Source organism: Pholis gunnellus (genome assembly GCF_910591455.1).
Source record: "Pholis gunnellus genome assembly, chromosome: 17".
NCBI lineage: Eukaryota > Metazoa > Chordata > Actinopteri > Perciformes > Pholidae > Pholis > Pholis gunnellus.
The window spans coordinates 6,421,810-6,435,243 of NC_136544.1; the positions used below are offsets into that span (position 1 = coordinate 6,421,810).

Below are 13,434 nucleotides of genomic sequence, written 5' to 3' on the forward strand. Positions count from 1 at the left end.
TGAATCTACTGCACTGCTACACTGTTGTAATATTTCAATAAAAACATCAACAATTAGATCAAGTCTGTTGTATAATTGAGCATACAAGACATCAACTGTTTTCATATACATTTATTTAAAAAAAAGATTTTGCAGTACAAAACAAGACCATTTTGTCCAAGTGAACTACAGCTTCTGTTGCACAGTTTAGTGTAAATAAAAATGCAGCACTTGCTGACTTTCAGTCATACACATCCCACCTAAAAACAGCCACAAATTTAGTTTTTCTCTTTGAAATCTGTTCATATAATTACAGTTATGTCAGTGTGATACATTTAAGCATGACATGTTTAATCTCACACATTATGTCAGCCCAAAAAGGACACAGTATTTACTCCAAATACACGTGGATAAGCCGATTAGCACCCTCCACTACATCCCTGCTTACAACTACTACAATCCCCTTCACCTATTTTGTACCTCTTTGTGTCCTCACAGCTTACATTTCCACTTACAACATAACTGAATACCCAGGGACCAAAGTGCCTTAAAAAATGGGCACCTTGTGTTATCCCTTGAATGTTTAAAATACAGTAAGAAAAAATAAAACTGTGTGAACTCCTGTTGATAAAAACAGCTAACAGGGAGGTCTGTATTGCCATGTACCTTCCGTATGTGGTTCAAATCGGTTTTAGTTTTTAAATGTTTTTCCTATTCTCCCATTGTAACAATTCCAGCTTGGCTACATAGATGAGAATTCTTTAGAATTATTAAAATGACAAGTAAATCCCACTCCCTTAGAATAGTATGATGATCTAACACTGAATGTTAATTGTCTCCAAAAACCTGGCTGTGGTTTGGTACCTGCTGCCAGATTCTTGATCCAAAGACAAGAGTTTGTTGTTTTGCATAATGAAAATAAATATCCTGTTTCTCCCTTCTACTGCAGCCTATCCAGTTCGATCCATGCCACTGCCCTCTGCTGACTGTGGATGGCATTACGTATGGCTGCCAGCAGCTCATCAGTACAGCTCCATGCGCTGGGCTCCAGGGTGTAGTAGAGCAGGGGCAGTGTCTCCAGCTGCAGCTCCTCGGCCTGGCACACCTCCTCCATTACTCTGTCCTCCCCACACCGTGGGAAAAACTTCCTATTTCACGTGTTGGAGCGTCATATGCAGCAAGTTAGAGGAAAAAACGTTTTTGTATCAAATTTGTGAAATTTGTGGTGAACCTGCAGGAGCCTGATTGATGTACCATCATGCTGCTATATGATCTGATGCGTACTTACTGTTACACTGCATTTACTGTACTTGCCAAGCAAAAGGGTGCCCACATACCTCAGCTTCTTGTGCTTTTTGTTCTTAGGGCGGATATGGATGACGATAGGGTACACCCCCTGTCTCAATAAGCCCTCAACACTGGGCAGCCCGAGCTCCAGCAGACAGTGCTTGTCCTGAGACAAAGACGGAGATTTGGATAATGCGTGACAATATGCATTCATTATCATCAGCAAAATGAAACACTCTTCTGTCTTTTCCTTGGGAGAGACTCGGGATGTTTGTGCCTTGCGATTATTTCAGCGATGATGTGTTTTTTTAAATTACCTGGCTGATGACGTCCTGTATCGACTGCAGCCGTATTCCCAGAGTCGTCTCTGGACTGCAGGGATCCAACAGGAACACTCTCTTGTCTCGTCTCTCTGAAGCCTGGATAGGCTCTGTAAACCACAGGAAACAGAGGAAAGAGGAGACTGTGGTGCATCACGCGATGGTCAAATGAGGAATCGTCAACCTTTTCGGTCACCCGGTCTATCATTGTTTGGCACGTCAATAAGGGCGTGTGCTGTGCGCATACCTGGTGGGCAGGTGTTGAACTTCAAACCAGACTCTGCTGGTTGCAGCAGCCTCTCTATGAGACCACGGGAGAGAAGAGAGGGGGAGAAGATGACCGGCCGCTTAGTCTGAACCGGCACCGGCTGCACTAAACTGTACGGGATCAAGTGCTCCTCGTGACCTGAGGGGACAGGCACACATGAAGGTAGCATTAATGCACAGCTTGTAAAGAAAATAAACGATACTAAAAAAAATTCCATTCATGGTGTTGAATTCGGGGAACACTGTGGCTGGATCTTACGTTTGCTGAGTGTGTAAAGGACCTGCTGTGTGGAACCAATCCCACGGCAACTGGGGTCCGTTGCCTTGACCAGTCGTACACGTCCGGATGCTTTCTTCAAGAACTACATGCCGGAAAATGGAGACAAATAATTATCTCGTCGTCATGTCTAGCCAGTTATGTAACGGATTGGTTGAGCACAGTGACTGAAAGGGAACCTGCATGTCATTTCAAGATGAGCAGACTGACCTTCCTCTTGAAGTCCTTTTGCTGCAGGGCCATTTTTCGTAGCCTAACAAGTAACAACTGTTGTGCCCTGAGATGGAAAATACTTATCTGTCATCTACACTCTTAATTGGCATAATTAATAAGCGGTACTTATATTCTCATAAAATAAAAAATAAAAGCTCAACAGCCAGAATTAGAATGAGGTTGCAGTCAAATCAAGGTCCAACTGGCGTACCTGTTGTAGTTGGGCATGGTTCCTGCCTGCAGGTGCTTGGCTGTGTGTGGGTCCACCAGGGAACAGTGCCAATGGTATTTCCCATTGTATCTCGTGTCTGTGACGTGTATAATGTCATCACAGGACACACCCAGAGACGGCGGGTCACCGCGAGGCTCCATGTTGATATTGACACGCACATAGAAGGAGTCAGCACCCATACAAGTGGGCGACGAGAGGTGGGAGCACAGCTTGGAGTATGCTGAGGACAGGAAACAGAAGAGGGGAAAGCTTAGTCTCATCTCTCTGTGACATCAATGAACAGAGGTTTCAAGAATACCCTATTACGGTTTTATGTAAAAATCTCAGACAAAATAAATGGACTCACCCTCTGGGTTGCTCTGGTGTTTGAGCGTTGAAGGCTCAGCCCACCACTGCAGTGAAAAGTGGGCTACCTCAGCAGTGCACTGGCCCAGCAGCACACTGCCCCCACCAAACAGAATCCTCTCCAGCTGGACAACATTAAGAGAAACGTGCACGTTCAATCAAGGAGCTTGTTTAAAAAAAAAACCCCATCTACACGCAGAACTGTAATGGGCACTTGTCCAAATAATACTCATGTAAGCATTAGCTGAAGCACACCTCTATCATGAAGCATGTACATACACACAATGCTCACACGTGATTTATGCACTATACAGACACACACACACACACACACACACACACACACACCTCCAGCAGCTCACTGCCCTCCTTCAGTCCACATAGTTCAGCTTGGGAACCAGGTCTCACGTGGCTGACGAAGATCCCTGTTTGGTTCCCTCCGACTATCGTAATATCGTCAGCCAGACTGGCTCTCCTGTGCTTTGGTGAGATGGGGGGGCTTGAGGACGGGGAGCGGGAGGGTGTGCTGAGAGATGGCAGGGACAGGCAGCATTAGGTGAGGATGGCGTGACATGTACACGAGGCAAAGATTTGGCAAAGAGCAGTGCAACGAGTCTATTCGCTTCATATAATCAAAAGGTTAACTTGTATGCTTGTTCTGTGCTCTAAGATTTTCTTTCATCCACATGTTGTATGATGAATATTTGCACTTACAGTATTCAACCCTTTCAAACCGTTGGACCCAATTACTAATGATGTTAACCACTGAGTTCTGTTAAACTGTATCTGCTAGAAATTATTTTTTTGGTTGCATTTTGAGGTATGCAAATTAAGCAGGAAGCCGTCACATACTGCATGTCATAGTGCGCTTTAACAATGTTTTTTAGTGTCTGTCATTGACAGGCGTTTAATCCGTTATGTTGTACCTGGAAACACCAGGACTGGGCTGGTGTGAAGAGACTGCAGGCAGGTTGACAAGGTCAGGGGGGAAGAGATGAGAGTGTAGGGAGGTCCAGGAATCGCACAAAGAAGGTTCACTCGGATCACCTAAAAAACACCAGAGAGCCTCGTAACTCACGCTCACAACGTACGACATGCAAAGGCTGTAAAACCACAAGACAATCATTTAAAGGTTATTTTTGACCGAATCAAATATACCTGTAATGTTATCGTTCTCATCACTGCCCCACGATTCCAAGTCAAACCTATTCGGAGCAGAAAAAAGCGACTTTAATGAGAATGAAATGAAACTAGTTAGAACAGACATTGTGTATCGTTACGTGGGGCTGATGAACTCACTCAGTGTTGACTCGTCGGTTGATGGAGTTCATACACGGTGGGAAGGGGAATGTGGAGAGTCGATTTATTTCTTTTTCGTTGTCCTCTGTCTGAGGGTGGAGAGGTGAATACAAAATACACAGATTCTTACTCCTTCGTTCTTTGTCTCTTTTGTTCTTTCCGTCCTGTGTTTGTTAATGAGCGGAGCTGTGGTACTTACTGACGAGAGCAGATTCTCCTCTGAGTTGGAGCGTGAATCTGTGGAGGAGAAATGAAGTAGGTCAGCACAAGTACTCGATGCAAAACGTGAGAATCATCCACCAGGTGTCAGTGCACACAACTTACCCTCTGAGTTATCATTGGTATGGCCACTGGGCGTCTGTGGCACAGAGAACAGAAGTGAAACTGGTGTGACCTCACCGCTATAGAGATATTGTGCAGGTACTAACACGCTGAGGGTTGCAGAAGAATCTACTACAAAGGTCTCAAACTCTACACAATAATAAGATCCTACTCCAGCTAAAGACATTGACTTTGCAGTCCAAAAGCTACATTCCTCGCATTCTGCAAAGACAACGTGAGAAAGCATGTTGCTGCAGTCTCCAAAATAGTTGTGGTCACAGCACACAAAGAAGTAGTTACACTGTATTAACAGCACCACATTGTCACTTATTCTGATTTTAATCATGACTGGGATGACGGTGGTACTGTTAATGTGAATGTGAGTAAGATCGTAGTTATGGAAGCCAGCCCTGACCTTTCGTAGCAGCAGGCGGCTGCCATTGGTCTGGGGTCTCAGGTCCAGGCCGAGGGAACAGCAGGGGCCGTAGCACTGGTCCTCACTGCACAGGGACAGGTGGGACTGAGGAGACACGGGGAACAATATAACGCCTTGTGCGGTTACAGTGGGAAGACAGTGCTGCGCTCCTAACTTGCTGCGTGAACTCACGCAGTGCAGACCGGGGCTGCTCTGCTCCATTTGCTGCCGGCTCCTCTCCCGCTCCCTCTCCAGCTCCCTCTGCTGCTGCTCCAGGTTGGCCTGCAGCTCTGCAATGCGTTTACGCAGACGGTTCTTATCCAGCAGACAGTCGGTGTACTCCAACTGCAGGCTGTCTCGACTACGCAGAGCCTGGTGAAAAGGTGGGGGAAAAGTTTGCATGGTGGGAAAACTGTTGAGACTCGTCAGGGGCGCTAATGTGAGGAATTCCAACTGCGACACGACCACCCACAAACGTGCCTTGCTGAAAGTTGGCTAGAGACTGTTGGGCCTCCATTCACACTGACCTGGTCTCTCTCCTTTTCCAGCTCCATGATCTGGTTGAAATAGGACACGCTCCTCTTCTGTTCAGTCTCCCAGTCCAGCTGGAGAGTCCTCACCTTCAGCTGTAGGTGCTCGCACTGCGACTCCAGCTACAAACACAGTTTACCATTACAACCTCTATTCAAAGGCAGAAAAAAAAACACCTGGCTGTACATCAAACTTTTTTTAACAGAGTAAAAAATATATAATCTTAAAAGATTATTTGTGACACCTTGTCCCAGTGCTCCTCAGTGCTCTGTAGCTCTCCTTGTTGCCGGGTTATGATGTCACAGAGCTCCTGCCTCTGCTCTGCAGCCTCCCTGCGGTCCTGCTGCAGGATGTCCATCAGAGCCTGAGGTAAACAACAGAAAGCTCATTTTGACAACATGAAAACACCGCATCTTTAGAAACACCGCCCCAAAAAGCATGCTAAATATTTGTCTCGAGGGACAAATTATGAGGAAAAAGCAGAGTGATTGATCCTGACACATTAGGAAACAGCTAATGTGCTTTCAGACGATAAACATTGTAGATAGAAACATACTATGACTCCGGTGGCAGGAACTGAGATCCTCATCTGACTTCCTGTATTCTCAGCTTCGTGAAATTCCGTGCGGTGCAGCGGCTTTTCTGGCAAAGCAGGTGGAGGACCATTTGAACTGTTTCTCTTTGCTGCCGTGGTGTTCCCTGGAGGATTGATTGCTTGTTTGTCTGCGTCTGCCAACCTGGACCTGAGCTCCTCTACCTGTAAGCAAAGCAGCCATAAACACATACCCTGACATTTTGAAACGTCCACACCAGCCATTCGTTATGCTGTCGTAAAACATCAATAAATACAAATTTCATTTTGTAAAATAAATGACAAACATGCTTTTTGTACGACGAACAATAAGAACAATCAGTGCAGGACTATTATGATGACATGTGTGGTACACACATGTCTTCTTTCCAAACTTGTATCTTGAGAATCAAGGAGTTGGAGTAAATAAAAGGTAAACCAAAGTGTTTATCATATACCCACATTCCCATACTGCATGCCAGGTAACAAGACCATAGCGGTAATAATGCAGCCGCTTAATAACATCACCATCTTTCAGGAACAAAATAACCACAAATAATTCCAGGAATTCACAACAAAGGGGTTCATACCTCAGTGGTTTGGTCGACATGTTGTAACAATACACAAGCTAAATGAAAGGCAGGCCGATAACATCTACACGATTGGCTTGAGCTGCTCACTTCAGTGTCGCGTTGCAGCTGCGTGCCAGTTTAAACAGTCTCACTTGAACTGCCCTGGGCGCTGCTATTCGTGCCATCAAACATAACATTTATTATTTTTCTTTCCCGTAGTCTTCCAGAACTTAAAATATCTCTCCCTGTCTTTATACGACATGGTTTTGCAAGTGACATGGATCTCTGAAGACCTGACCCTTGTGTTAAATAGAAACTCTTGGCCCCCTCATGGAGCACCTAAACCTGCACCTTAAAGCTAAGAGCAACAGGGGAAAACAAAGCGGGGGGGGCGAGTAGATCACTGTTATTAGCAAATTCGCCATTTCTGCAGCAAGTACCAGCTGTTTTTAGAGTGAGTATCAGCTGAGGAATGTGGTGGGACACAGGGAATGACTCATCTTCTGAGGGCCTTCTCACACTAAAAGCCAGTAAAAGTCTTGTGTTTGACAACTCCTCGGTATCGATATCTGTGAGTTCTATGATTTGTGGTGAATAAAACATGCACTCTCTTTAACCTCCTACAATGATACACTGTACAGCTTCGTTTTTTTTACATATCCTGCTCCCAACCGACCTACCTGCCTCAGTAGTTCTCCCTCGCGGGTGGAGGCCTTGCCTTGCTCCTCCAGGGCCCTGGAGTACTTCACAGCCTGCTCCAGGTGCCTGTCCTTCAGCTTGCCCAGCTCGCGACTGGCCGACTCCCAGTCCTGGCGCAGCCTAGAGATCACAAATCCTCATTGATTCATTTCTGTGCGACACAAGGTAAACCATGTGCTTTCTGTGACATTAAAGTTCATTCATCGTTCATGGATTCATCGTAGTTTTAATCCACTCACTGACGCTTCATGAGGAAATGTTGCCGTTATTAAGTAGAAAGTTGCTTCCATGACTCGTCTCTCGCCCATGAATTTAGTGAACAAAGATTTTCTTTTCGCAGCCTGACAAAAGTTAGAGGACCAAACTCAGCTACCCCCCCCCCCCCCCCCCCCCCCCCCCCCCACACACACACACACACACACACACACACAAGTGAGACAAACCTCTCAAGCTGCAGTCTGTCCTGACGCAACTCCTGAGCTTTGCGTTCGGCACGGCCGCGCTCGTCCTCCGCCATCCGGCAGCGCTGAGACAGGCGGCGCTCGCACATGCGGCTGTTTCGAAGCTGCTCCATCAGTTTACGCACCTCCAGAAGCAGGAACTGGGTCAAACCCTCCGGACCCTCCTCATCTGGGGGGTAAAGACAGGTGGAGGTTATGGGTCATGGGTACAACTGGTTGATGTGCGTGGAGTGGGTAAACTCACATGCGGAGAGTGGAGTGGCTTGTTTTAATGTGCGAGGAGACCGGATGGGTGAATGAAAGTGTGTCTAAGTCATCTGCATGTCCTTTTCGCATACGTAAACATCTGGGAACACTGAATCCTTGTGCATAATTTGTGAAAGTACCAAGAGAGCTTTTGTTATAAGATTTCCTCTCAAGTTCCCACACTGGCTCTACATCTTTTGCTCTTTGTCTTAGAGACCATTAGTGCCAAACGTACAAAGGCCTTTCATTATATTCTGCTTGTTTAACATGCCCTTCATTCCTTGTTTGCTCAGCTCTGCAGAGAGTTGCCTACTTATCTACTAGATAACACTGAACACAGGGTTTAAACCTTAGTGAGCTTATCCAAAGTTTGAACGTCTTTAATGTGTTTACTATGTGCCAGTAAAGAGCCTTTTTACGCAACAAGTTATTTTTTGAAAGTCAGATATAAGTCTCAAGATCTGGAGTCCTGAGTCCTAAACTTTGAGTTTTGGGCCTGAAACATTAGTGATGGAGTCTATTTTACGAAGTCTATTTCCGATTAAATACAGTGTCTTTTCATTCAAAGTGTACGCATGACAATTCTCGTTCCACATTCAGATATTTCCTTCTCCTTTCAAAGTATTTTGTTGATCATTTTCAAGTCCAACTCAACTCTGTGTCACGAGGTGAGTTCGCACCTCTGCCATCCTCGACATGCAGAGAAGCCCCGCCTTACCCAGAATGAGGGAGCATCGCTGTGTGGGCTGCTGTCCGGTCAGCTGCGTGTACTGGTCCGGGTGGTAGAACTCCAGCGATTCCATGAAGGCTTGAAGACCTCGCTGGCCCTGACCACGCAGAATGTCCAGCAAACGACCTGTTCAACACAAGTGTAACAATGTGGGATTAATCACTATCCCATGCACAATGGCAATAAACCGATGCAAGCTCATGTCAGCATTTTCGGTACTGTAAACTATCAAAGCTGAAGCAGTCTCACCTCAGAAATGCTATACCTCTTTGATGTGAGTGCCATCTACACTGTAGTTACATTGGTATTTCAAACATGACCACGATAAATGAGCGGCTGTAGCATGAGCCAACCCACTGGCAACGAAACCACAGCGATATGAACTGGGTGCTCAGGTCCTCGTCTTCATTTTCACTATCTTCACTCCTCATTCTGTCGGCCTTACACTCCCCTTTACTTGGCAAAGTCTTTCATCTCACTCTCTCCTTTGTTCCTGCCTGTTTGACTCACTGCAGCACGTATCTCTACCCGCCTGTTCCTCTCTCACAACCTGCTGCACCACCACTCACACATAATGTGGTTTTACAGAGGAACCATGTACTGTCGTGCTTCACATTTTTAAAGCATGTCGTACTATTGTACATTATTGTATTGTCTTCGAGGCAGCCATTTGTATCGTTTCATTAGCCAAAGACCATGTTGCATATTGACCCCCTGTCTTTTTTCCTATGTTTCCTATCATTTGTCTCATAAAGGTAAAAATGACAGAAATGTAAGAAATTCTCATTATTCTTTTTTTATGACGATGCCAATGCTACTTTATTGCTTTTCCTCTCTTCTCATTTTTCTATGATTTCTAAGTGGAGTTATGGGCGTTTATTTGCATTGGGCATTAGAGATAATACAATCCTCAAGTCACACTGAAAATATGTGTAAAGATCCAGATTTGACTGAGCCACTGACTCCAAGAAGTATAGCCTACCAAACCAACAGGCCAAACTACAATAACCAACTTCCTGTTGATAGCTCCCTTTCACCTCATACCTTACAGTAGCTTGTTTTTTTAATAGGTGCAATATAACATTACAAAAAAAGACTCATAGTATCTTCTACTGTGAGTTTCCCATCTCTGAAAGATAGCTTTCATATTGCAGTTTCATGATCTGAAACTAGCTGATGGGTAACATACGCACAACCAACTGCAACTTTTACGTCATGTCAAATAAAGACGATTAAACCTGATGCATTCGCTTGAGGTGTTCACTTTAGCTGTACGGCTGGTGTTCCGCTTTAGATTTTTCTGAATTTGTCCTCCTCTCACCGGCCTTGCTGATGCGCAGTGGGTACTGCGTGGAGTTGAGCACCTCGTCTTCATCCTGCTCGTCGATGACCTTGCACTGGCGCAGAAAGGGCGTGAGTTTGGCCGGGTTGAGGATGCGTGTGAGCTTGTGCCGTACCCCCTCCACCCGATCCCAAAGCTCCTCACAGCGCTCCTCTGACCAGGAGGAAGAGGAGCGCACCTCCTCCTGAGCTATGTCCCCATCCTCGGCCCAAACTGTGACACCTGCAAGAGACCGCAGATTTAGTTTGACTGCTGTAAAAACTATTGTGCTAAAAAAGAAAGAAACATCTTTTAATCATTTAGTGACTCCAGAAATGCTGTAGAATTGCTGCTTTGGACCATGTCTCATTTGACCGTCACAGTTCAGCCTGAGGGACAGATTTACTCTCCTGACTACGCTTATCTGCAACTCTCAGACCTCAAAGTGGGTCATTGCACTATGGTTTATAGAAAAAAGCACCGTCTGTCTGCTTTTCAACACAAAGATAAGACATCAGAAGCAAAACATGTGAGGCATCCTTGTGAAGTAAGTTTATATTCCTCCTAATTAAAATGCAATACATGATGATCCTCTTTGTCAAACACTGAGCCCTTTTTAATAGAAATCATTCTTTAGGATGCATAAAGGATTACTGGGTTTATCTGTTGCGTTGAGAAAGAATGAGATGAATCTCCTTACTGGAAATCCTCCAAGGAATGCAGAGGGGGATTTACTCCTACAAAATAAAAGTCCGACAGATGGACATTTAACTTCAGGCCCTTTGCCACACGGAGAGCAGATAATGGTGTTAGATCTCATTTAAGGAGGACAACTTGATTAGCTGAAAGCCAATAAGCGTTTGCATGATGAATGAAGTTATATTTCATACGCGTTAGTATATCAGCAGCAGTTAGAGTCTGCTGTTGCCACGGTCATAAACTGTAGTGGGGAGGACACTCTGTGGCTCAGTGTCTCAGAGTGCTGGAATGAAAATACTGGCTGGACTCATATTGCACACCTAAAAACACACCGGGGGAAAAAAGCTTGCTCAGTCCCATTCATTTCACACTGTGGAGGAGACAATGAGAGAAAGTGGAAAAGCCCTGCCACGACAGGAGTGTGTTAAGAACACAACATACTGTGTGCAATCACGCTTACTGTTAAGTTATTTTCTTTCCTCTTGTAATAATGATAATATTAACATAATGGTTGATTCTTTTATCAGTGATGCAAGGGAGGGAAAGCTTTTGCCATTCTTCCAAATCCAGTGAGAAATCGCTGATCAAGGCACACTCTTAACAACACAAGCCCCCCCCCCCCCCCCCCCAAAGCTGTGTTGTTTCTACAGACAGAACCCTATGCCTCATTTCTGTTGGATTAACAAATGCACTTTATAATCACACAGAGGTCCAGTTTCTGTCACATCTCACTGCAGCCTGTTATGCTTTGGCAGTTCTTGGCTCTAGGCTCTAGTGATGGGCTTTTGTCCCACTTTATAGATAAAATAAATAAAGAATATGGATAAGTCATCATGAAAATGATTTCTTAGTATTTACCCTCTGTGTTATTTACCAACGATGAGAGTGAGGCGCCTGCTGCTCTGTGCAGCTGATTTGACTGATCTGAGCTAAAAAGGCAGGTCAAGGCAGGTCTGGATGCTCTGGAATCTCAGTCATTACCCATAAACACGTCTACTGAGACATCGTTCTCATCTGATTACAACCAAACCCCTCCTCCTTACACTCCAAGCAGTAGAAAACACTCACCCAATACTATACTGTGATCTACCATCATCTTTTCTAAGAACAGAAATAGATACAACCAGCAATTTTAACCAAGGTTCAATTGTAAAAAATAAAAAAAGGAAAAAAAACTATGCATGTGTTATCTGCTGATAACATATTCACATATATTCCATCAACAAGACTTTTGTTATCAGATGTATTTATCTCCAAAAGGCCATGTTTATATCTTGTGTGAAAGTTTGGAAAGTTTTGAGAGTCGCTTTAACACAAATCTGATGTAATTTTGAATTTGACATGACTGAACATATATGTTATATGTTAACATACCTTAGATTACCAAAAAGAAGATTGTTGTGTTAACTGGTTTGAGAAAAGTAGCTTTTCTCATGAAACAAATGTGTCACATCGACAGAGTATTGATTCAAAACAACAACAACAACAAAAACAGAGGGCAACTTGATCATGCTCCACAGTGGACATGGTAGAATAGTATTACATAATGTGATAGATTATAGTGATGCGGGAATTACAAATGCCAGATGTGTATACTTGTCTATTTCCTGTTGTTGACCCAAACCGGGAGCCGAACTCATAAGACCTCATCACTGATCGGCTATAGCACAGCCTTGCTACTATTTAACGCGTAGTTATTTACTCACAACACAGCTGAAGAACTGCTGAACTCTGAAATGTTGGCTTACCGCTCATGTCTCGAACCTCCTTGAATCTGTTCTGACGATGAGACCCAACAAATGAATCAAGTCCTCTCCGTCTCGCTCAGGTCCGGAGACGCGTCAGAAGCGAAACTGAGCAGAGAGATCAGAGGGTGCGTGGGCGCCATCTGACCGGAGAGCAGCGAGCGCACAGGTACTCCTTTACGCACACCTTGGCACACTCAGCTCCCCCCACCCTCGGTCAACCCCAACCAGCCAATCCGCAGCCATGAATAGCGATAAGGATTATCACCAAATCACAGCGGATTTCCTCTACCTACACATTTCACTCTTGAGGAGAGCTTCGAAATAAATATTGCTATATGTCTGAGGTATACAGTCCTTTAGCACTAGATGGCGCTTTCAACCACTGATTGTCCACTCAAAGCTCTCCCCAATAGGCGCATTATTGCAGTGATAGTTATATTGCATACATATGTCCAGGTATGTTTCTTGAATTCTGAGCGCTATCATGAAGGCTTGACACAGAAACACGACTTAAAGAGAATATGACTCATTGACACTGTGAGTCACTCAGTACTCACAGTTGCAAAGAACAGCTTCTCACCTCGTAAATGTACAGGAGAGACTTTGTGTTGCAGCACCTTGTGACCTGGAGGAGAGCAGGTTAGTCACCAGCGTTGCCAAGGCGACACCTGACTGATCTGATAAATTTAAACACAATGACACAGAGTGTCTCATCCTCACTGCTTTTTTTTGTTTTGTGTAATGCATGTTTTTATAGCATGTATACCACAGAAAGACTGTACGGAGTATTAGGTAAGTGGGACAGCTGACTCATACTACCAGATAAGTTGACAGCATTTAATAATGGAAAACACAGGAAATGAAACCAGGAAGTGACGAAAAGATTAAAACAAGTAGAGGC

The 13,434-nt window shown here is 44.6% G+C and overlaps 1 protein-coding gene across 2 annotated transcripts; it reads right to left on the bottom strand.

Moving 5' to 3' along the window:
• Positions 1 to 127: 127 nt before the first annotated feature.
• Positions 128 to 12,704, bottom strand: LOC306709997 (caspase recruitment domain-containing protein 10). Of its 2 annotated transcripts, XM_079178360.1 has the most exons (24): positions 12,534 to 12,704; positions 10,087 to 10,329; positions 8,754 to 8,891; positions 7,772 to 7,958; positions 7,306 to 7,448; positions 6,043 to 6,239; positions 5,731 to 5,850; positions 5,483 to 5,608; positions 5,148 to 5,327; positions 4,956 to 5,060; positions 4,544 to 4,577; positions 4,419 to 4,456; positions 4,220 to 4,308; positions 4,079 to 4,125; positions 3,847 to 3,967; positions 3,269 to 3,446; positions 2,922 to 3,045; positions 2,555 to 2,795; positions 2,341 to 2,407; positions 2,113 to 2,215; positions 1,834 to 1,992; positions 1,584 to 1,696; positions 1,317 to 1,432; positions 128 to 1,127 (listed from the first exon to the last, which is right to left on the bottom strand). In XM_079178360.1, the coding sequence occupies exons 1-24, from the start codon at positions 12,538 to 12,540 to the stop codon at positions 920 to 922; spliced, it is 3,084 nt and encodes a 1,027-aa protein (XP_079034486.1). In that variant the 5' UTR covers positions 12,541 to 12,704; the 3' UTR covers positions 128 to 919. The 2 variants fall into 2 exon arrangements, with proteins under 2 accessions (XP_079034486.1, XP_079034485.1); XM_079178359.1 differs by having other exon boundaries at positions 4,956 to 5,327.
• Between the last annotated feature and the right edge of the window lie 730 nt (positions 12,705 to 13,434).

Coding starts and splice junctions, on each gene's coding strand:
- LOC306709997 (XM_079178359.1), bottom strand. Junction 5,609..5,730: donor CTGAGGAGCACTGGGACAAG/GTGTCACAAATA, acceptor CTGTGTTTGTAG/CTGGAGTCGCAGTGCGAGCA. Junction 4,457..4,543: donor TACCAATGATAACTCAGAGG/GTAAGTTGTGTG, acceptor TCTCCTCCACAG/ATTCACGCTCCAACTCAGAG.